Source organism: Dama dama, chromosome 9, assembly GCF_033118175.1.
Source record: "Dama dama isolate Ldn47 chromosome 9, ASM3311817v1, whole genome shotgun sequence".
In the NCBI taxonomy this organism is placed as follows: domain Eukaryota; kingdom Metazoa; phylum Chordata; class Mammalia; order Artiodactyla; family Cervidae; genus Dama; species Dama dama.
In genome coordinates this window covers 108,751,601-108,775,131 of record NC_083689.1, presented here as the reverse complement: position 1 = coordinate 108,775,131, position 23,531 = coordinate 108,751,601, and the positions used below count along the sequence as shown (strand labels likewise).

Here is a 23,531-nt window from a genome sequence, read left to right as displayed (position 1 = left end):
ATATGGTATATCCATACAATAGGATATTATTCAGTCATAAAAAGGAATAAATGACTGATACATGCTATGGATAAACCTTGAAAACATTATGCCAAGTAAAAAAGTTAGTCACAAAAGGCCTCATTGAATGATTCCATTCATGTGAAATGTCCAGAACAGTCAAACTGTGTGTGTGTGTGTGTGTGTCTGTGTGTGTGTGTCTGTGTGTGTGGATAAACCTTGAAAACATTATGCCAAGTAAAAAAGTTAGTCACAAAAGGCCTCGTTGTATGAGGCCATTCATGTGAAATGTCCAGAACAGTCAAACTGTGTCTGTGTGTGTGTATGTGTGTGTCTGTCTGTGTGTGTATGTGTGTGTGTGTGTGTGTGTGTGTGTGTGTGGATAAACCTTGAAAACATTATACCAAGTAAAAAAGTTAGTCTCAAAAGGCCTCATTGTATGATTCCATTCATGTGAAATGTCCGGAACAGTCAAACTGTGTGTCTGTGTGTGTATGTGTATGTGTGTCTGTGTGTGTATGTGAGTGTGTATGTGTGTGTGTCTGTGTGTGTGTATGTGTGTGTCTGTGTATATGTGTATGTGTGTGTGTGTGTCTCTGTGTGTGTATGTGTGTGTGTGTCTCTGTGTATGTGTGTGTATGTGTGTCTGTGTGTATGTGTGTATTTGTGTGTATGTGTGTCTGTGTGTGTGTATGTGTGTGTCTGTGTGTATGTATGTGTGTCTGTATGTGTTTGTGTGTGTATGTGTGTGTGTCTGTGTGTGTGTAAGTGTGTGTATGTGTGTGTCTGCGTATGTGTGTGTGTGTGTATGTGTGTGCGCTCCACTCAGGAGATCAGTGGTAACCTGAGCCTAGGACAGAGAAGGAAGGAGTCAGAAAGGGGTGTGACTATTAATGAACAAGACGTTCCTTTTGGGGATGTTGATAAAGTTCTAAAACAGATGGTAGTTATGGCTACACAACTCTGTGACAACACCAAAAACTACTATACACTTTAACTGAGTGACTTTTATGGTATGTAAAGTAACAGTTACTTATAATACAATAAGAAAAAAGTCTATGCTGAACGAAAGAAGTCAGATCCAAAAGCCTTATCCCTTAAATAAGTGAAAATAATCTACAGTGATAGCAACACAGAGCACTTGGCTGCAGGGAGAAATTCGGGGGGTGGGGGAATGAGGGAACTTTCTAGAATGATGAAAACGGGGTTACATGGGTATATATATCTGTCAGAACTCTACAGTTAAGACTTATATGTTGCACTGCATGTAAATTACACATTCATAAAAGCTAAACATAAAGAAAAAATATACAAAATCCACTTACTGCAGTCTTTACAAAATTCTCTTAATGGGAAAAGTTTCAATTCCCTGGAAGACTATAAAAAGGCACCTGGAACAGTTCTTTGCTCAAAAAGACAAGAAGTTTTGGGAAAATGGAATTATAAAGTTGCATGAAAAATGGCAGAAGGTAGTGGAACAAAACGGTGAATACTTTGTTCAATAAGATTCCTGATTAAAAAAAAAAGTGTCTTTTATTTTTATTTAAAAACTGAAGGAAATTCTTGGCCAACTCAATATTTAAGAAAAGTGACACTAAGTAGGGGGTCCCTAAGTCCACCCCCAGACTTTCTTTCTTTAAGAAAACTTTTGGCACTCAACATAAAGTCCCACTCACAGCTGTGATTTATCATAGTGAAAAGATACAAAGAAAGATGAGCTAACACAAAAGGCACGCAGGGCCGGGTCTACAGGAAAGCAGGCCGAGCTTCTGAGAGCTCCGCTCCGACGCGCCACCCAGACGGAGGCAGTGACCGCAGCAGTGGACGCTGACGCCGCCGGGCAGGCGGCCAGCCACAGCCGCTCGCCAGAGGCGGTGCCCGAGCTTTCCCCTGGGTCCGGCCACGGGGGTACTCTGTCCAGTTCATAATGCGATTCGACTCCCAGAAGGAAGACAAGTGTTCATCATATACTACACTGGTTTTACAAGCAGTTTAAACGCAGTGAGGTACTCAACACTGAAGAATTCAGCTCTTCAGACGCCCACCAAAGACCAGCTCTGCAAGCAAGGCCTTTCTAGGGGGAGCAGCGTCTGAGCTGCCGTGCCGACTCTTCTCAGCACAGGTGTGGCGTCCGCAGCTCACTCTGCGGGAACCGCAACAGTAACCACAAGGAAAGAGAAGGTAAGGCAGAAATGTCAAAATGTCAGTAACCCGTGGGTGTGATCGGGGGCTTGTGGGAGTTCTTTGTAGTACTCGTACAATGCTAATATTTGAAATTATTCCAAAATTAAAAGTCAATATTAATGGGGTGGGAGTGTTTCATTTGTAACAGAATATTTTTAAAATATTTTAAAGTAATAAAATATCTAGAAATAATTTCAATTACAAATGTATATTTACTATAAAGTACAAAATTGTACTCAGAAATATTTGAACACAGTTACACACACGCTGTTTGCTGTTGTTTCAGTCATTAAGTCTTTTAAAGAGTGGGCCCCTGGGCCCAGTCATTGAATTCTCAATGACAGAACTAGTTATTTTCCTCTCCTTTTTTTCCCTTTGCTTAAGCTAGGAAATTAGGTTTTTGCCTTTTATGATCAAGAGTCTTAACTAATATATGATTAAAATTCCAGTGGGATATTTTTAGCAAAAAATACTAAAATTAATAAATTGATAAAATAATAGGTGAAACAAGGTAGATGATCCTAAGAGTGACCATGCTATACCTATATAACTGAGTTTATGATCCAAAAAACATAAATCAATGAAAAATAAATTATTCAATAATAATCAGTCCTAGAAAAATTAATTATTAAAAAAATTTTAAAAACCCATCTCACCTTTCCCAAAATGAACTGCCCAAAGTAGTCCACATGAGCTACCAGGGCTTACCTGATATCTCAGCTGATAAAGAATCTGGCTGCAATGCAAGAGACCCTGATTCGATTCCAGGGTCAGGAAGACCCCCTGGAGAAGGGACAGGCTACCCACTCCAGTCTTTCTGGGCTTCCCTGGTGGCTCAGATGGTCAAGAATCTGCCTGCAATGCAGGAGACCTGGGCTCGCCCCTGGTTTAGGAAGATCCCCTGGAGGAGGCCGTGGCAACCCACTCCAGTGTTCCTGCCTGGAGAGGCCCCACGGACAGAGGAGCCTGACCGGCTGCAGGCCGTGGGGCCGCGGAGTCGGGCACGACTGAGCACTGCACCTAGCACTGTCCGTATGAAAGACAAAGATGCCGATACATACCTAGGTTTTTTTCCAGCCACTGATGTCCTTCGATTAGTTGGTCAATTATGGCAAAATAATGTGCCCCAGCTTCATCAGGCATTACCCAGCCACCTGTCACAATTTCAAACTGACCATTTTCTAGCAAACTAGGGAAAAAATAACATAAGAATTTACATTAACATACATAGGAAAAGTTCAAATAAAAAAGTAAGACATCATAAACATTAGGTATAGCCTTTAAATGTAACCAGTATTTACACTAATTAAAAACAAAACAAAACAAAGCAGTGAATGAGTTCCAACTCCGGGACAGTGGTGATAAAGCATGCGTGGTAAAGTAACTGAGGCAGCCCATCCTACAGACAGAGCCGCAGAGGCGACTCTGGAAGCCCTACTTCATGAAGGGCACAGTCTCCCACACAACTCCCTGAAGCCAGCAGCCACGCCTCACTTGTGTCTGGGTCTTCCTGAGCGCCTGGCAAAGTGCCTCACTCAGAGTGCACGCGTGATGAGTGCTCACTGGTGGACAGTCATTTTAAGCTCAGTATTTGTTTCATTATACTTATGCTGAAAAATCACCATTTACTTAGTACTCCTGACATTAGTAAGTGAATCAAGCAAACTACAAAAGTCATGATGACAAAGGTAAAGCCAGCAATATCACACGCTTCTGGGAATACAGAAGGCACCACAAAGCCCCCTGGCTCCAGAGTCAGCTATAATATGAGCTGTTAAGTTTATCTTTGATTACTGAATGAAAAGCTCTACCATTATCATCATCTGTTCATTGGGTTCCCCTTTACATAACACCGTACAAAGTAACTAGATCCCCCATCCTGGAAAACTAAAGTGTTACAATACATCTTTCTCAGAGAAAGACAAAAATCATCAACTAATAAAAAATCTGAAAAACTACATGAGGAAGTATAAATGTCAAGAACTTTAGCAAACATCTTAAGTGCCACAGACTTCTGAGTTTGTGACAAGGTGGTTTTGAAAATGCTATAAAATTTCAGAAAAAAAAGCAGTCTTAATGAGGATAAACATCACTGAACACCTATAACTTAACAGCCAAGTATCAAGCCAAATTTAGCTAAAACAGACTAGATGCATAAAGAATAAATAATTTTCTACAAAGCATATAACAAAAGCTACAGCATTAACAAAATATCTGATTTTTTCAAACACAGAACCAATGACAGAATGGATAAGGACACAATTTCTAAAAGTGAATGAATGAATGATTTCCTTGTGTAAAATGAAAACGTATTAATTACATCTGTGTTACCACGGGGATCACCAACTAACGCAATCTCACACAGAGAATATGATGGTTCATTATTGTAGCTGAAGAAATCCAAACATCCAGTCAAACCTCAGATTCTCAGGTTCTTACAGGCCCACATCAGAACTCACAAGAAAGAAGAAGATGGGAGTTCATAACAACTGTCTCTCTTTAAGAACACAACGAAACCCAAGGCGATTCTGTCCCACTCTCCCTGCCAACAGGACTTCATTAACGGTTTCTTCCTCTTCTCTTTCTGTTGATTGCCTGCTTTGGCCACACTCTGGAGGCCGTGGCCAGCCCCAGCCCCTTACACCTATGGCCAGTCCCTGGAAGCCTGAGACATCAGGGCAGCTTTAACCTCCCGCCGTCAAACACAGAAACCTGGCCTCCTTAGCTCAGTACTTCAGTAAACACACCTTTTGGAAAACATCACAAATGAACTGGCCAAAACAAATTCTGTGCTGCCCCTCAACAGAGAATAGAAACTATAAAGTAATTAATCTAAATACCATTAAGGTTAAATGGAAAAATAAATCACTCAGACAATGGAATTTTTCACCTATATCTGCCAGTTTTATTTTGCTACATATTTCCTGTCCCATAGGCATAAATGGGCTGCAAGAAACAGCCACTCTGGAAAATAATCATGCATACTAAATTTCTTCAACTCCTTTTGTGAATACTTTACCCCTTCCCCCTCCCCATGATGCCTGAGATACTACTGAGATTATAGTTGAATTCTTATCTGAACACAGTGATTATTTTAAAAACTATCCCATTTGTAAATAGGAGAGGCATGAAAGCCCCTGCTCATTTAACTGCTTTTCATAATTTTCTTATCTATTTTCTCCTGTCTTTCTTCTCTCAGCTCAAATAAACCTGCCCACAGAAGTCTCCAGGATACCCATCCTTCCTTGTCCAACCAACCGTTACAATATTAGCTCCGGGACAGAAGGGACCAGACGTGCTGCTTTGTTCACTTCTCCAGGCCCAGCACCGAGAAACTTCCTTGGCATATAATGGGCACTCTGTTGCTAGATGAATAGGGAACGCATGAATGAGATTCTCAGTTTAAAATCAGTATGAACATAAAGTCTTTTATTAGCTGAAGTACAGACATAGGCAAAATAAATTGGACAGGGAAGAGTCAGCTAAAAAGGGGTGTGAATCACGTAGGTATGAGGTGACATGATCTGGAATGTGGTTTATGTATGAAAAATGAACAAGGAAGGAGAGAGGACTCGCTCAGGGAGCATCAGTGGAAATCAAGAGATGCCTGAAATAAGAGCATTAAAGCGCACACGATGCAGCGTTGGGGTCCCAGGCGTCTAACAGAGGCGCTGCTAACACACAGTACAGTTCCGCTGAGAATGCAATCAGTTTACAATTTACAGTGTGATAAATATAAATTTGTTTAAGGCTACTGGATGTGACAAGGAGCAGTCCAAAGAAACTAACGAAAAAGGAAACTGAGTTTCGGGGAAAAGGCCAATACACAGACTGCATTTTGAAGAAAGGACACAAAGAGGAAAGAGAAAAGGACAGAAAGTTTGGAGAAAACAGTCAAAGGAGAGTGAAGGAACAAGTGGCAGGAAAACACAAGAGGAAACTGAGGCAACAAGAAAGGTTAAAGACAAAAATAGATCTGTGCCTCTGTGCTGAAACAACCCAGAAAAGAGCGATGAAGAGCACCCACACCTCTGCTTGGTAAAAGGTGTGTTTGCAGCTTATAAAGCTACCGTGTAACTGCAACTCAGACACAGACACATCAGGGGCTCAGAACATAACGTTGAGAAATAGATTTTAAACATATTTATACTATTAAAATAGCTATTAAATTACTGGGGAAGCATGGATTACAGTTTGTTTTTAAAATCTTCAGTCAGTGATTTAAAACAAACTTATAAGAAAGCCAAGATATTTTGTCATGGAAGACAAAGAATTGACATCTGAAGTGGCTCAGACAGATTTTTAATAAAAATTACATGAGGCAGTCACAAGAGGCGTAAGTGGTATCAAAACAGCAAGCCAGAAAGAACACAGGTTTCCTTTTTTTCTCAGCACAGTCCCTCTAACCTGTGGAACAGACTGGGAGAGAAGAGCATGATTTCAGACATACAGAGATGTGACAGTTAGTGGGCACCTGGCCAGACAGTCAAGTGAGTGAGTACTATCTCACTCGCTAGTCCATACGTATCAATGATGAAATCTGGATTATAAACCAGACAGTCTTACAGGCAGGAAGGTCAGACTTAATATAAAATACTCACTGTGTTAAGCAAAAGTGCTACTTGACCAGTTAAATAAAAAGACACATGCACACATAGAAATTGCAGCAGTGCATAAATTTGCCATGTACCCCTGATTTCTAGAACATATGCAATAAGCACTTAAGAAGTATCTGAGGAATGACAGGACAAAATGGTCCAATAAAGATGAGAAACATCGAGCTAATGAAGCACGGCAGCCATCAGCATCATGTAGTGACGGGGACAGAACGCAGTCCGGACAGCCTTGCAGAAATAACGCTCCAGGAACTAATTAGGAAAAATATTTATAAGCCATAGCAGAAAGGCCACGCTATCCTACAAAAAGCACCATATTTAAAACTGCCATTGTTACCAAACAAAATAAAGTTAAGGCAGAATGCAAGCTGTACATTTGACACTTTCATAATTTTTTAAAATCAACTAACGGGAACCAGAGAAGCCACTTAGAGCAAATACAGGTGTTCCCAAGTAATATTTCCATTCGCTTAGCACTCAACAAGCATGAACTGAGCCATTCTCTGCAACTGTCAGGGGAGCACAGCAACAAGGACCTACTGCACGGCACAGGGAACCACGTATCTTGCAATAACCTATAACGAAAAAGAATCTGAAAAAGAAGATACACATTCATACACAGATACACGCATAACTGCATCACTTTGCTATACACCTGGAACTAACACAACACTGTAAATCAACTATACTCCAATAAAAGGTTCTTTGTTTTGGAAAAAAAAACAAGCATATTACTTAAACTACTTTTAGGAGAGCAATGCCTACTGTTCTAATGATAAAACTTAAAGGATGAAGAAAACTGTAAACAAAATTACCTAGATCTAACTCCCTGATTGGAAGGACTGATGCTGAAGCTGAAACTCCAATACTTTGGCCACCTCATGCGAAGAGTTGAGTCATTGGACAAGACCCTGATGCTTGGAGGGATTGGGGGCAGGAGGAGAAGGGGACGACAGAGGATAAGATGGCTGGATGGCATCACCGACTAGATGGACATGAGTCTGAGTAAGCTCTGGGAGTTGGTGATGGACAGGGAGACCTGGCGTGCTGCGATTCATGGGGTCGCAAAGAGTCGGACACGACTGAGCGACTGAACTGAACTGAAATCCCCGAAAAAGACCACTATTATCACTCTGGGGAAAAAAAAAGGAAATGCAAAATCAAAAATGATGTGCCCACTTCTCAGGGTCTATTGCTTAATTTCTGCCCAGACAGAAATTACTTTCTGGTTTCTGGTTAATTTTTTGCATGAATGCTCTTCCTAACATTTCCTAATAAACAAGAGATCTAGAAACAAATGAAAAGACAAGGAAAGAGAGGGAGAGAAAGGGATATGTACATACAGCAAGTCCAGAAAATAGGAAACCAGGCACTAACTTTCACAATTAACAACACCCTTATTTTACTTTTTTGTTTGTTTGTTTGTTTCAGACATGCTTTTATTTACACTTGACCACACAATTTTATTGACTTTCCTTGTCAACAGTTGTATTTTTATGGCTAATATGCCACTGGATGGATGTGTCATAAGAATTTTTTTTTTTATCATTTATCTATTTTTTTTCATTTATTTTTATTAGTTGGAGGCTAATTACTTTACAATATTGTAGTGGGTTTTGTCATACATTGACATGAATCAGCCATGGATTTACATGTATTCCCAATCCCGATCCCCCCTCCCACCTCCCTCTCCACCCGATCCCTCTGGGTCTTCCCAGTGCACCAGCCCCAAGCTCTTGTCTCATGCATCCAACCTGGGCAGGTGATCTGTTTCACCCTTGATAATATACATGTTTCGATGCTGTTCTCTCGAAACATCCCACCCTCGCCTTCTCCCACAGAGTCCAAAAGTCTGTTCTGAACATCTGTGTCTCCTTTTCTGTTTTGCATATAGGGTTATCGTTACCATCTTTTTAAATTCCATATATATGTGTTAGTATACTGTATTGGTCTTTATCTTTCTGGCTTACTTCACTCTGTATAATGGGCTCCAGTTTCATCCATCTCATTAGAACTGATTCAAATGAATTCTTTCTAATGGCTGAGTAATATTCCATGGTGTATATGTACTATAGCTGCCATATGACCCAGCAATCCCACTTCTGGGCATACACACTGAGGAAACCAGATCTGAAAGAGACACGTGCACCCCAATGTTCATCGCAGCACTGTTTATAATAGCCAGGACATGGAAGCGACCTAGATGCCCATCAGCAGACAAATGGATAAGAAAGCTGTGGTACATATACACCATGGAATATTATTTTACTTTTTGAAATGGCTGATCTGTATGCCACTATGCACTTCTCCGTTTCTACAATTTCTCTGCTTGAAAGCTTGATATAAAAAGCTTTAGAAGGCACTGATCAAAAGTGAGCTGAGCGTCTCTGTCACACTCACTTTGCTGTGAAGAGTGAGTTTACTCACCAAGCACAGGAAGCGGCAAGCCCTCTTCTCTGCGTGTCCCCCTCCCCCATGTACACACATCACACGCTGGGACTTGGGTCACACATAGAAGGACAGACGCAAAGAGCTTTTTTCCCTGATGGGGAAATTGTTACAGATAACTTAGCAGCAAACAATGCATCATTTTGCCAGCATCAAAGAATCACAAATTAATTTCACATGACAAAATGAGTTGCATTTGTAATCATACATCTGGGGAAATATGAAATAACACATGATACACAGGGATTCATTCTTAAATAAAAAACTAGTTAAATGGAAAATTTAAAAAGATGGAGACTCACAATGAATCAATTAATAATTTAAAAACATTTGCTCATCAGATTATCTGATTCATATGCCTTTCATGAGGAGTATCTAATAGGAGAGTAAAGATAAGTTTTGTCTTAAAACCGCTCAGATAATAATTCGAGAAACTTACTGCATTATTCTGAGTACTGCAGATGCCCATCTTCAGACAGTGCATGACGGACAAACGGCCAGTGAGCCATCGCCCCTCCTTCCCTCCTCACTTCACTCCAACCACACCCTGTCCCTGAGTTTGCAGTCTATGCGCGCTCTCTGTCTAAACGACCCTCTCCCAATGTCTGCCTCACTGGCTCACAATGCACCCAGTAGGAGCTGTCTCTGGCCAACACACCCCACCCAAGCCCCACCTAAACTGTTATCTTGCATAAAATCCAAAGGCTTTTTTCATGGCACTTTTCATGAAATTTAATAACACATTTTCATGTTCACGGTCTTTGTCCCCCAGTAGACTACAGGCTCATGAAGGGAGGAATCATACCTGTTTTGTTAACCATTTAAATCTCGGCGTTCCTATTAGAAGAGAGTAACAACAACCCCAAAGAAATGCAAACAAAAGATATGAAGCAGATATTTCAGAAATAACTAGCTCCTAAAAATGAAAAGTTTAATGTCACTCATGAGGAAATGCAAATTAAAACTTCAATGAGATAAAAAAGTTGTACAACCACTGTGATGTCAAGGATGTTTATAAATAGGTATTGTTATTTAAGACTAGCAATAACTATCAAATTTTAAAATGCATATATACTTTTATCTATGCTCATTAAAATGAAGTCAGAAAATAGATAAAAATAAACAAAAGCTCTGTACAGTCAGCCCCACATATCTGCAGGTTCTGTGTCCACAAACTGAACCAACTTTTGAAGGAAAATTTTAAAAAGAAAAGGTTTCCAGAAAGTACCAAAAGCAAAAATTGAATTTGTTGTGCACTAGTAACTATTTACATAGCACTGACATTATATTGACAACTATTAACATAACATTTACATTGTATTAAATATTATAAGTAATCTGGAGATGGTTTCAAGTATACAGGAGAAATGTATGTAGGTTAAATGCAAGTATTACTCAATTTTATATAAGGATTTTGGTATCCAGGGCAGGTTCTGCAGCCAATCCTCTGAGGATTATCAAGGGTCGACTGTATACACTAAAGATAAAGATATACACCATGCATTCACAAGAAACCAGAAAAGAAAATACAGGGCCATTAATCAGGAGAAGTTAAATTAAGGCCCACTCATAACAAAGACTTTTATACAGTCTTTAAAACAGAAACTTTCCTGAAAGATTCTCCGAGACATATTAAGTTTAAAAAGCATGGTACAAAACTCATTAGGATAGTTATTATTAAAAAAAAAGAAAGAAAGAAAAGAAAAACAGGAAACAGGTATTGATAAGAAATGCAGAGAAGCTGGGAACCTCAAGTACTACTAGTGGCAATGTGAAGTGACGCAGCTAGTGTGGCAAACAGTATGGGAGTTCTGTGAAAAACTCAGCGCAGAACTGGTACGGGATCCTGCAGTTCCGCTTCTGGGTACACACACAAAGGAACTGAGAGGACGGACTCAAACTGGTATTTATGTGCTCATGTTCACAGCAGCATCTTTGCAATAGCCCACAGGTAGAAACAGCCCAAATGTCCACTGACGAGGAATGAATAAACAAAACACAGCATATTCATGCAGTGGAATACCATTCAGCCCTGGAAAAGAAGGAGACTGACACATGCTTCAGCATGGATGAACCTCAAACACGTTAAGTGAAATAAGGTAGACACAGAAAAAGAAATATTGTATGACTTCACCTGCAGAGTCACACTGACAGAGACAGCAGGCAGAATGGCAACTGCCGGCCAGACTGAGGCGGGGGGTTACCGTTTAACAGGCGCAGTGTTTCAATCCAGGGTGACGAAAAAGTTCTGGAGACGGGTGGTGGTCATGGTGCAAAACAATGTGAGTATGTGTAATGCCAGCGAATGTCACACAGAGAATCATTAAAATGATAGATTTTAGGTTATGTACACTATACCACCATAAAAAAGATGCACTCAAAAAAAACCACAATGTCCGTGGCATGCTATCGTTTGCATAATACATATGAATGTGTCTTTGCACATATGTACATGAACATATCTTTTTCCTATTTCTCTATAAATTATATACGTGTGATCACAATAGCTGCCTCCTGTGAAGAGTTAGATGACAAAGAAACAGGAGTAGCCAGCACCCTGCCTTTCACTGTGTACCCTTCATATGTTCAGACTTATGTTAAAATATGAATTAAACTTTTTTCTAAACTATAAATGCCATACTACGCTGATTTCTTTTAAGTACTAAAAACAAAACTATAGCACAAAATAGTCATGAAATTTCATTTAGGAATATTTACCACATTAGATGGTTTAACTAATAGTTTCTGAAAAATTTTAATAAGATATACTTTAAATATTTCATTGTATAATACAGAGTATTTCATTTTCTCATTTTTTAAAAAATAAAAACAATAAAATGCTCATGCAAATAAATCAGAAAATACATGAGGTTGAAGAATAACATTGAAAAATTCACTCTTAATGTCCTTCTATAAATACATAAACAGTTATGGTAGACATAGTTTTTAACCAGTTTATTTTACTTAATACTATATACCATAAACATCTTTCCATGTCAATAAATAGACATATATCATTATGTTATGGCTGATCATTTTTGCTAAAGTATTTATAATTGAGATACAGCAACACATAATATACATGTGTTCAGTTTGATGTATTTTGACAACCGTTTAGACCCCTGTTACTGCCCAAAACTGTACCCGTTACTACTGAAAATAAGACATAAGCTATTCAGAGATTTCCCTTCTGCCCTTTTCCAATCAATTCCCCCCAACAATAAAAACCAAAAAAAGACATTCTTACTTTGTGATTTATACCCCAATAGATTAGTTTAGCTACTCTCAGACTTCATAAAACGGAGTCATACAATATGCTTTGCTGTCAGGATTCTTTTGCTAACATGTTTGTTAGATTCATCCGTATTTCTGTATATCTCAGTAACATTATTTTTCATTGTTGAGTGGTAATTCATTGTTTAAATATGGCACAAAGTTTTAATTCATTATTCTGTTGATGGATATTTGAACTGTTTCCAGTTTGAAGTCGTCATAAAAGATTCTGCTATAAAAATGTCTATGTAAGTCTTTTTGTTAACATGTTTTTATTTTTCTTGAATAAATTCCTAGGAAGGAGCCCCCAGGAATTAGATTTACCTGGTCCCAGCCCTCAGGGCAGGGGGGCGAAGACAATGGAATGAAAACTGAATCACAACAAAGCAGTTCCTTCTATGGAGACAAGACGGTCTTGGAAAGCTGATGAACATTTAACTTTGGAAATCCCGGGCAGCCTTTCAGAAAGTGGATTTCTCGTCTCACATTCCCACTAGCACTGTAGGAGAGCTACAGTCACTGCGCCTTCTTTCCAAGCCTTGGTGCTGTCAGTCCTTTTGCCTGCAGCCCCTTGCAGGGGTTCTGGATAGGACACTGTAGCAGTTTTAACTTCCGTCTCCCTGATGCCTACACACAGCTCAGCCCTGCACGCACACCCGCCCCTGCTCTGTTGCAGTCTAATCAACTTCTTTCAGGTGTCTGAACATGCCATGCTCTTGCTAATCCCTGGCCCATAATCACAATTCTCCTCTCAAAACCTGGAATCCTTTCCCCACCCTCTGCTATTGGCTCTTCTAATAGCCTTTCCAGTTTCAACATGAATACCACTTGCTTCGGGAAGCTTTCCAAGACCCCCTTGGTTCCATAGAAGGAAAGACTGTGCTCATTACATTGTCTTCCCTCCCCTGCCCTGAGGGCTGGGATCAGGTAAGTCTAATTCACTTCTTGTATCCCTGGAGTCTAGCACCGTAAATACTTGCTGAATAGATGATGGAGAAAATAAGGGAAGGCTTCGGAGGTGAGGTAACATTTCAGTCGAGTCTTAAAGAATAAACAGCATTGAGATCATCCACTGCACAAAAGGAAAAAAGAAATTCTCAGCTAAACTGTGAGCAAATCCCAAGAAGGAGAAGATAGCTGTGACTGAGGACATCCCTGTGGTTCAGCAGGGCTTAGAGCGGGGTGTGAGGTGAGGAGTGACAGAGGGAAGGGCAGACAGGCAAGCGGGAACTGGGCCAGAGCAAGAGCGTGCCCAGCGGAGGGGCCACGCGGGGCCTTTGGACGCTGGATGTCACTGAGGCATCTGAAGCCAAGAAGAGACATGGGCAGGCTCACACACTGGGACCCGAGGCACACTCCTGACCCCCTTTGCCCTGGTTTCCTCAGCAGGAGAATGAGGATAATGCAGGATCTCAGCAGGCAGGAATGATCTAGGACCAGCTGAACATACATAGCACTGTTGAGACTATGCCTTCTACATTGAGTAGAGTAACCACTCAGTAATGTTAGCTGTTACTCTTAGCCTTGACTGGGGAAGAAGAGAGAAAGTGAGGCTGGAACTGTAGATCTAGAAGCAGCCTGCACACACGGACATTAAAACAGCGGTGTGGCATCGCCCGCGACGCCCACAGGTGAGGGCTGGCATGTGTAGGAAGGGGCAGAGGAGGGAGTCGCCGAGGGGAGGACAAAGCACCATTCAGCCACACACACCTGGGGCCAGAAGAGCTCTGGGCCACAGAAGACAGGAGGAGGAAAGAATTTAAGGCGAATGGAGTGGTCAGTGTCAGCGCTGCAAAGAAATCCCCTAGGAGGACTGAAAAGTCCCCACAGACAGAACAGCTGATCAGCGCTCCAGGCTTCTGCCCGTGTCTGATGTCAGCGGAAGCCAGCCGATGAACGGAACGAGGCGGGAGCGAAGCCCCCTCAGTCCAGACGAGCTGGGACTGCAGGTCATCGGGATGGAGTACAGACTCTGAAATAAACGGACACCCTGGCTTCAGCTATTTGAACCAAAGTCATCTGAGACACCAGGCACTGCTTTGACTCCTTTGATGAAACGCTATGTATCTTTAGGCTCTAAACTCAATCCAAACCTGCAATTTACTCTGAACATCACAAGCCACACTGTAACTTCTCATCGCTCTGCAAATTTTGTAGGAGACTTTGGTTAAATACCATAAAATCTGACCTGTATAAAACGTATAATAAATTAGCTAGTGTAAGAACTTTAAAGGTTATTTTTTCTAGTGAACTCAAGATATAGAATGTATGTAGGTTTGCAATATGTTTGCAATTGTATTATTTAAGAAAGCAACCTCAAACATTTCTCTGATTTCAATAAGCAGAAAGAGTTATTAGGACAGGGTAGAAGGTTTACTTAACTATAAACCTAGGGAAAAAAGATGTAAGGGAATGGTAGAAAGATGAAAGACTGCAGGCTTGGCAAAGCAATGCAATCCAGAAATGTCAAGACAATATCTAACACATACATTTAGAGACTTATTTCATATCAGAAGTCCACACAGAGAAGTTGGTCAAGATACTGGCAAACACATAAACTGTTCTAGGTTCCAACAGTTCAATGGGCTTCTCACGTGAACACTGGTCTCAATAGCAGAAGCAAATGCTATGTAAAAACTCTTTCAATATCTCAGAGCCCAGAGGAAAAATGAATATGTAACATGCTGGGTGCTAGTCAAAGGAAATGCTAAGGCTAACATTTCAGCTGTTTGAATAAGGGTCCACATTTCTATGTAGTATAAATATCACACAGTATTGAAACTGAATTTAGCCAAAAAATATTCAAATAGGAAGTTTAAAAAGTAAAAAGAATGTTAACATACCAGTTATTTTCAAAATAAAACAAGAGTAGACAGAAAATGAGCTGATTATAACAAGGCAGTTTCTTTTAAATCCACTGGATACGTGTTACAAGTAGGAACCGTGACTATACTTGATTAAATTACTTTGAGTCACACAAAATAAAGAAGGTAGATGTTGTCTGCATGAATCTCCTTTTAGTTAACTAGATTTTTCATTTTTAAAAGCTTATAGAGCTGAATACTGCTACCACAGGGGGAAGAATCAAACAAGTCATTGCTAGCATAGATTATGAAGATCACTTGAGCTATGTTTCTGTTAAATTCCCATAATCAATTGGTATTCTTCAGGGACAATAAAAGCTTACAGAGAACTCTGCTAGATTAACAGGTTCTTCTCTGCAATAGCTAGCTTGCAAATTTAGCTACAGACATTTAATCCATATATTCACCTTCAAAAAGGGAAAAATAGCCATTGCATAACCATTACACTAGCAGTCAAAAAAAATTCTATCAGTAATGCCACTTAGTATAAGCTCAGAATTTAAAATAATGGGAGCAAACCTATGTGTCTTTTCTTTCCTTCTTTCTGGAACCCTGCTCTCCAACAAAGGATTTAAGGAGAAATATATTAGCTAAAACATCTACTTCTGCTTCATTGACTATGATAAAGCCTTTGACTGTGTAGATCACTACAAACTGTGGGAAATTCGTTTTATTTTTAAATTTTATTTATTTATTTGGCTATGCAGGTCTCAGTTGTGGGAACTCTTAGTTGCAGCATATGGGATCTAGTTCCCTGACTGGGGATTGAACCCAGGCCCCCCACACTGAGAGTGCTGAGTCTTAGCCACTGGACCACCAGAGAAGTCCCCAAACTGTGGGAAATTCTTAACAAGATGGGAATACCAGACCAGCTGACGTGCCTCCTGAGAAACCTGTATGCAGCTCATGAAGCAACAGTTAGAACTGGACATGGAACAACGGACTAGTTCAAAACTGGGAAAGGAGTATGCCAATGCTATGTGTTGTCACCCTGCTTATTTAACTTATATGCAGAGTACATCAAGTGAAATGCTGGGCTGGATGAAGCACAAGCTGGAATCAAGACTGCCAGGAGAAATACCAATAACCTCACATATGCAGATGACACCACCCTTATGGCAGAAAGTGAAGAAGAACTACAGAGCCTCTTGATGAAGGTGAAAGAAGAGAGTGAAAAAGCTGGTTTAAAACTCAATGTTCAAAAAACAAAGATAATGGCATCCAGTCCTATCACTTCTTGGCAAACAGATGGGAGAAAATGTGGAAACAGTGTCAGATTTCATTTTCTTGGGCTCCAAAATCACTGCAAACGGTGACAGTAGCCACTAAATCAAAAGACACTTGCTTCTTGGAAGAACAGCTATGACAAATCTCAACAGTGTATTAAAAAGCAGAAACATCACTTCGCCAACAAAGGTCCATCTAGTCAAAGCTATGGTTTTTCCAGCAGTCATGTATGGATGTGAAAGCTGGACCATAAAGAAAGCTGAGCACCAAAGAATTGATGCTTTCAAACTGTGGTGCTGGAGAAGACTCTTGAGAGTCCCTTGGACTGCAAGATGAAACCAGTCAATCCTAAAGGAAATCAACCCTGAATATTCACTGAAAGGACTGGCTCTGAAGCTGAAGCTCCAATACTTTGGTCACCTGATTCAAAAAGCCAACTCTTCTTGGAAAAGACTCTGATGCTGGGAAAGTTTGAGAGCAAGAGGAGAAGAGAATGACAGAGGGTGAGATGGTCAGACAGCATCACTGACTCAATGGACATGAGTCTGAGAAAACTGAGAGAGATGGTAAAGGACAGGGAAGCCTGGTGTGCTGCAGTTTATGGGTCACAAAGAGTAGGGCACAGCTGAGTGACTGAATAACAACTACATAACAGCTAGCATTCTTGCCCACAAGCAACACTGACTGACTCTGAACAGGAAATGTATTGGGGGGCTGTCGTGGGCACACAGGATTGAGGGCAAGCTACAAGTCCAGGCTAAACAAAGGACTGGAAACCATGAGAAGGCACGCCACAGGCACGACAGGGGCTGGGACCCAGGGCAGGAAGCCTCTCGTGAACGCACCAGTGCTACAAGGGATGACCCCAAACTTCCCTCCATCCTGTTTCCCTTTCTTTCACCTGTCCACCCTCACGTCACTCTCTAAGGGCTTAAAACCCTGGGAAATAAAACACTGACTAGCTGAGTCAGATAATAGCTGAGCTGTCTGACCTGGGGCAGGAAAATGAAAGATGTGACTTCTGCATTTGGAGACCGTTTCCTAAAAGGAAACCAGGTGAATGAGATGGAAGCAGTATCCGGTTAGAAAAGGAAGGAATGTGATTCAAGTTACACTCTCTGTTTTAAAATACATTCCAGGTGTGGATACATGTTATTCCTCATAGGATGAGTTAAAAAAGAGAGAGAAAATGTTTGGACCCATAAACAACAACAAAGAGAATCCAGAACTCATTAAAAAGCATAGTTAAAACCATGCATTCGCAGCCAGAAGAGAACAGGCTCTACATGACCGATAACTGAATGTGAAGCGGGCAGAAAAAACCTTGAAAAAAATCACATAAAATGCAGTAAATATAACAAAAAATATTAAAAAGCATATGCCAAAGAGAGACCAGAGATAACTAGATAACTGAATTATAAGAAAATGAAATAAAAACCAATTAGTAACAGCAAAACAGATAAGCTGCAAAGTATCTGAATTGATAGATGAAAAAGTTAATAGTAAGTTATACATAGCCAAATATATGGCAAAAGAAAACAATAATACAGTTACAGATGATTTAGGAAAAAATATCATATTAACAAAATAACACATAAAAATGTGAATGCTGGTTAAGAGCAGTGCTAAAAGGCAAACATAGAGGGAGAAATACTTCTTGTTCAAGTAAATCAACTGGCCCATTTAGCATTAGTTAAAAAACAGGCAGAAGGAATTAATAAAAACAGAAAAGTCAAGAGTAAATATCAGTAAAATGCAAAAAACTTTTTAGGAAACAAGTGGCAGTACAAAAACCAATGAAACTAGTAAGAGCTTCAGCCAATCTAATCAAGATAAAGAAAAAAATCAGGTCCCACCAAATAATAAGGAAAAAAAAACCTACAGATGGAATAAAATCTTAAAATCTGCACAATCTAAGTAAAATGCTATAAAATAATAATTTAAGAAACTATAAAGCATTATTTATAGTCAAGGAGCAACATAAAACCTAGACAGACAGAAAAATTTGTCTTTAAACTTAGTTAAAAAAAAAATTACATATCTGACAAACACCAATTCCATACAGCATTACAGGGCAGTTCTTAATTTTTGAAAAGTTGCAAACCAGGGGAAAGCTTGATTTTAACTAAGGATGTGTATATGTTCATGTTAATCTAAGTTAACTGCTAACATTTCAACTTAAAAGTCAACACTTTTTATGTAATGTCTTGGAGTCCCAGCTCTTCGTGACTGCCTGGAAGAGTGTCCTGACAAGCACCGCCTGTGGCCGCACACAGCACGCATGGAGACGGGGGTAGATCTCTGGGTGCCACGGCTATTCCTGGTGAGTGCAGGCCTCTCAGAGCCTGGAGCCCTTAGTTATGACTTCCTCTGACCACTCTTGTGAGCATCTTAAGGATGCTATCAGGGAAAAATAAATATAGATAATAACGGAAAGCCAATTCTCCCAAAAATACCTTTAAACATTTAGGTCAAGACCTCTCAAAAACTTTCCCATCTTTTTTGGGGGATAGAGTAGGAAGAATTAATCCTAAAGGTCTCTGGGAAAATTAAGCAGTCACTCATTAAAAGAACTTTTCAATAAAGAAAAATAAGGGAAGATTTAAACTGTCTGTTAATGAAACACCTCATAAACTTGCAATAATTATAGTTAGACGGAAAGGTCTATGAAAGAGGTCAGAAAGCCCAGAAATCAATGTTTATTTAAATACAATAAAGATGGCACTTCAAGTCAGTGGAAAGAATGAATGTGTATGGGAACAGCATGTGGGGCGGAGGCTGGTCTGGACGGTAAGCAGTGTGGCCTGCCCAGCTGGGTGGCCCCGTCTGCACAGTCAGGACACTCACTGGGCTCACTGCACAGGCTCGCTGCAGAGATGGTCAGTTATTGTTTGTGAGGCACTTACCACAGGAAGTGACACAGTGAATGGTGCATGTGTGACACCAAGTAAGTAAAAAGTAGTTTATGCGAAGACAAACCTTAAGCTCCCGGAAGCCAGGCGGGTGGCGGGAGGAGGGAGACGCAGAGCAGAAGCCCGCATGACACCACATTAAAGAAAAAACCGGAGGGTTTATAAAAGGGAGCAGTAAAAACACTAAAGGGGGGGGAAAAGATCCCCTCCTAGGTCGGGTAAGACTAGGGTGTGACAGAAAAGCCAGTATCAAGAAAATAGATTAATACATTAAGACTATATAAAAACTTTTGAAGTCTATTTGTCAAACACTAAGAATTAAGAAGAAATTTAAAGCTTCAGAAAAAATAAGGGTTCATACGTGTGCATAAATACTCTTAGAAATCAGTAAGGAAAGTACATGATGAAGCAGTTCACAAAAAGTTCTGCCTGCATATATGAGAAAACACGTAACACTATCACTAATCAAAAATGCAAATTTTCCAATACTTAAATTGATATGGTTTAGAAAACATTACATTGTTGCCTAATATGCAGAGAAATTGGTCCATTTCTAAATGAAGAACACGCTGAGACCACCTTTACAGGCACCACTTTGATTTATATGCTTCAAAAGCATCTTTACAACATCAAGCCCCTTTGACGTAGTAGTTCCATTGCGAGGACAAAGTTGGAACATAAGAATTTCAGTGAAGAAGTTTCAGGTCGCTTTTTCAAAAATGAACCAGAATCAAGGTAATAAAAGGATATGGAGAAATATTTTAAGTTTCATTTATAAAGCTAAGAATTTTCACCTTCTGAAAAGTCAACACGTTTCATTGTAAAATCAATGTATTTAATATTACCTAATTTCAAAAAACAATAGTTTTAAACAACAAACCTTTTAACAGCATCCTTCTTCTGAATATCTATAGTTTCCCACCACTTCCAAAGGTAAGAGATCTCAGACCATATAAATTTTCTCCGTGGGTCTTCTTTCAACTTGACAACCATATTATTAAAAATATACTGAGTCTTCTCTCTAAAGTAGTCATCAAAGGTCTTCAACCAACCTAAATTAAGACACAAATATATCACAAAGGTCTGATTTAAACTCAGTCACACTCAATTGCATTTTGTACAACCTTAGGGGTTTCATTCATACAAAGACAACTAAAAATTTAGCAAACATTTTCAGTTAATGAAATTCCACTGAATGGACATGAGACTCAAAAAGTCACTAATACTGAAATGATAAAAAGACTGAAAACTGTACAAATTCAGATATCAATGAGAAAAACAAGAGAGCCGAAAAACATTTATTCATACTTAACAATTACAGTATCTAATTCAACTATTGTAACTTATCTCTAATTTAAGGAATTTTTTAAAATTTAAAAAACCCAAACAGCATTAGCAAGTTGGACATAATATTCTTTTAATACGGAATCAAAATTTTACTCTCTCTCCTGCTGCTGCTTAGTCGCTCAGTCGTGTCCAACTCTGTGCGGCCCCACGGACTGCAGCCCGCCAGGCCCCTCTGTCCGTGGGGCTGCCCAGGCCAGAGTCCTGGAGGGGGCTGCCCTGCCCTCCTCCAGGGGAGCGTCCCAACCCAGGGCTCAACTCTGGTCTCCTGCACTGCAGGCAGATTCTTGACTGCTGAGCCACCAGGGAAGTCCGTTTATTCTCTCATACCACATCTAAAATTTCTTCTTCATTAAGTACCCAAAACTAAGAAAAGCCTAGAAACAGAGCAATAAGGTAGTTACAGCACTATTATGAATACTAACAAGAAGAATTCTACCAAAAATAGGCATCAGTTCCCAAAAGGCTGCTCATTATTCCACTTTTTTGAAGAACAAATTGACAATAATCAAACAACAAATGTACATACATCCATATAAAGTTTTTTTCAAAAAAGAATAGCGACAACTCAGTTCTTTGCCTTTTCCTACTACTTCTCAAATATCCTGGAAACTATATCTAAAGACATTTACAATTTGACTATTAAGAAACATTTTTAACAAGATCTATAGTTCCAAATGCAGCCTAGCCACCCAGCCTAGTAATAAAGCAACGGACAAAAGGCTGAGGCAGAACACGCACAACCGTCAACCCCACCTCCTGGTGGGAGACAAAATGTCCTCTGTGAGGATCACCTCTCATCTGTGACATCCTACAGGGCGCGGAGCTTCTATACAGACAGGCAAAACTGCGGTTCTATTGTTTCCAAGTCTCAAACATGCGGGAGGTCTAAGACACAAAGGGTCCAGCTAGTTATTTCTTTTGTCTGTCTACAATTGAGTGAAAATTCAATGCATACTATATTTGCTGACAAAACAAATAACAAAAACTTGCAAGGGCTGAGCAGGCAATATACTCTTTTGACAATGCAAACCGGAGATTCCAATGGGCACTGCCTCTATGACTGTATTTCTCCCTTTCACTTTAACTGAAATCTATTCATTCTACGATTATTTATCAAGCACCCACAAAGTGATGGGTATAGGAGCTATGAGCCAGACAGGATACAGTTTAAAATATTCTTTAGAGAACTTTCTTGATTTAGGACATTTTTAAGCTAGTCTGTCACCTAAGAACACCACCTGAATAATTCAACTTTTCCATATTGAGTAAAAAGCCTGTACCTACAGAAAACTCAAAAATACCTCAGGAATTAGTGGTTTACACAGAATTCCGTCTTGCTTCACACAGCGATGAACCCGGACCCTGCCCCAGAGCACTGAGGCCAGGATCTACACCCAGATTCCCAAGGACAAGCAAAGAAAATTCAACCTATCCTTAAATGGAGATGCCCTAATTTCCTGCTGACCACGCAGCACCCCGGGACACAGAAACGATCCAGTGCTCAGACCCAAGCCCAGGACACACTACAACACTTGATGACACGGCTGCTGCTGCTGCTATTTTTATAACCATCATCAGCCTTTAACTACCCTTTTCACATCTCTACAATCAAACTGGGTCAAAGGAGAAATAAAAGATACTCCTAACATCCAATTTTGAAAAGTATACAATTTATTTATAACATTAAATAAACTGCTCCACATCTTAAACATATTGGTTGTCCAATACATCAGCATAGAATTCATTTTATGACCCTTTAATGGGCTGGATTTGTCCTCTTGAAACACATACACTGAAGTCCTAACAGCCAGTAACTTCAGAATATAACTGTATTTGAACATAACGTCACCAAAGAGGGGCCTCCCTGGTGGCTCAGAAGGTAAAGCGTCTGCCTGCAGTGCAGGAGACCTGGGTTCGATCCCCGGGTCAGGAAGATTCCCCTGGAGAAGGAAATAGCAACCCACTCCAGTACTCTTGCCAGGAAAACTCCATGGACAGAGGAGCCGGCAGGCTACAGTCCAGGGGATCGCAGAGAGTCGCACGTGACTGAGCGACTTCCCTTGTCTCCAAAGAGATGACCAAGATAAAACCATGTCATAATGTAGAGTTAGGTTATTTATTTGGCTTTTTTCTTGTTTCTTGATATAAGCCTGTAATGCTATGAACCTTCCCCTTAGCACTGCTTTTACAGTGTCCCATAGGTTTAGGGTTGTTGTGTTTTCATTTTCATTCATTTCTATACATGTTTTGATTTCTTTTTTGATTTCTTCTATGATTTGTTGGTTATTCAGAAGCATGTTATTTAGCCTCCATATGTTTGAATTTTTAACAATTTTTTTCCTGTAATTGAGATCTAATCTTACTGCACTGTGGTCAGAAAAGATGACTGGAATGATTTCAATTTTTTTGAATTTTCCAAGACCAGATTTATGGCCCAGGATGTGATCTATTCTGGAGAAGGTTCCGTGTGCACTTGAGAAAAAGGTGAAGTTGATTGTGTTGGGGTGAAATGTCCTATAGATATCAATTAGGTCTAGCTGGTCCACTGTGTCATTTAAGGTTTGTGTTTCCTTGTTAATTTTCTGTTTAGTTGATCTATCCAGAGTTGTGAGTGGGGTATTAAAGTCTCCCACTATTATTGTGTTACTATTAATTTCCTC

General features: G+C 40.0%; 1 protein-coding gene across 1 annotated transcript in view; it reads right to left on the bottom strand.

Moving 5' to 3' along the window:
• The window catches only part of MAN2A1 (mannosidase alpha class 2A member 1), a 202,770-nt gene that overhangs the window by 120,727 nt on the left and 58,512 nt on the right, over positions 1-23,531 (bottom strand). Inside the window, exons 4-5 of the mRNA XM_061152130.1 lie at positions 20,405-20,576; positions 3,246-3,373 (exon numbers count right to left, since the gene is read on the bottom strand). Of these exons, the coding sequence (XP_061008113.1) occupies positions 3,246-3,373; positions 20,405-20,576 (300 nt within the window). The remainder of the gene's footprint in view (positions 1-3,245; positions 3,374-20,404; positions 20,577-23,531) is intronic.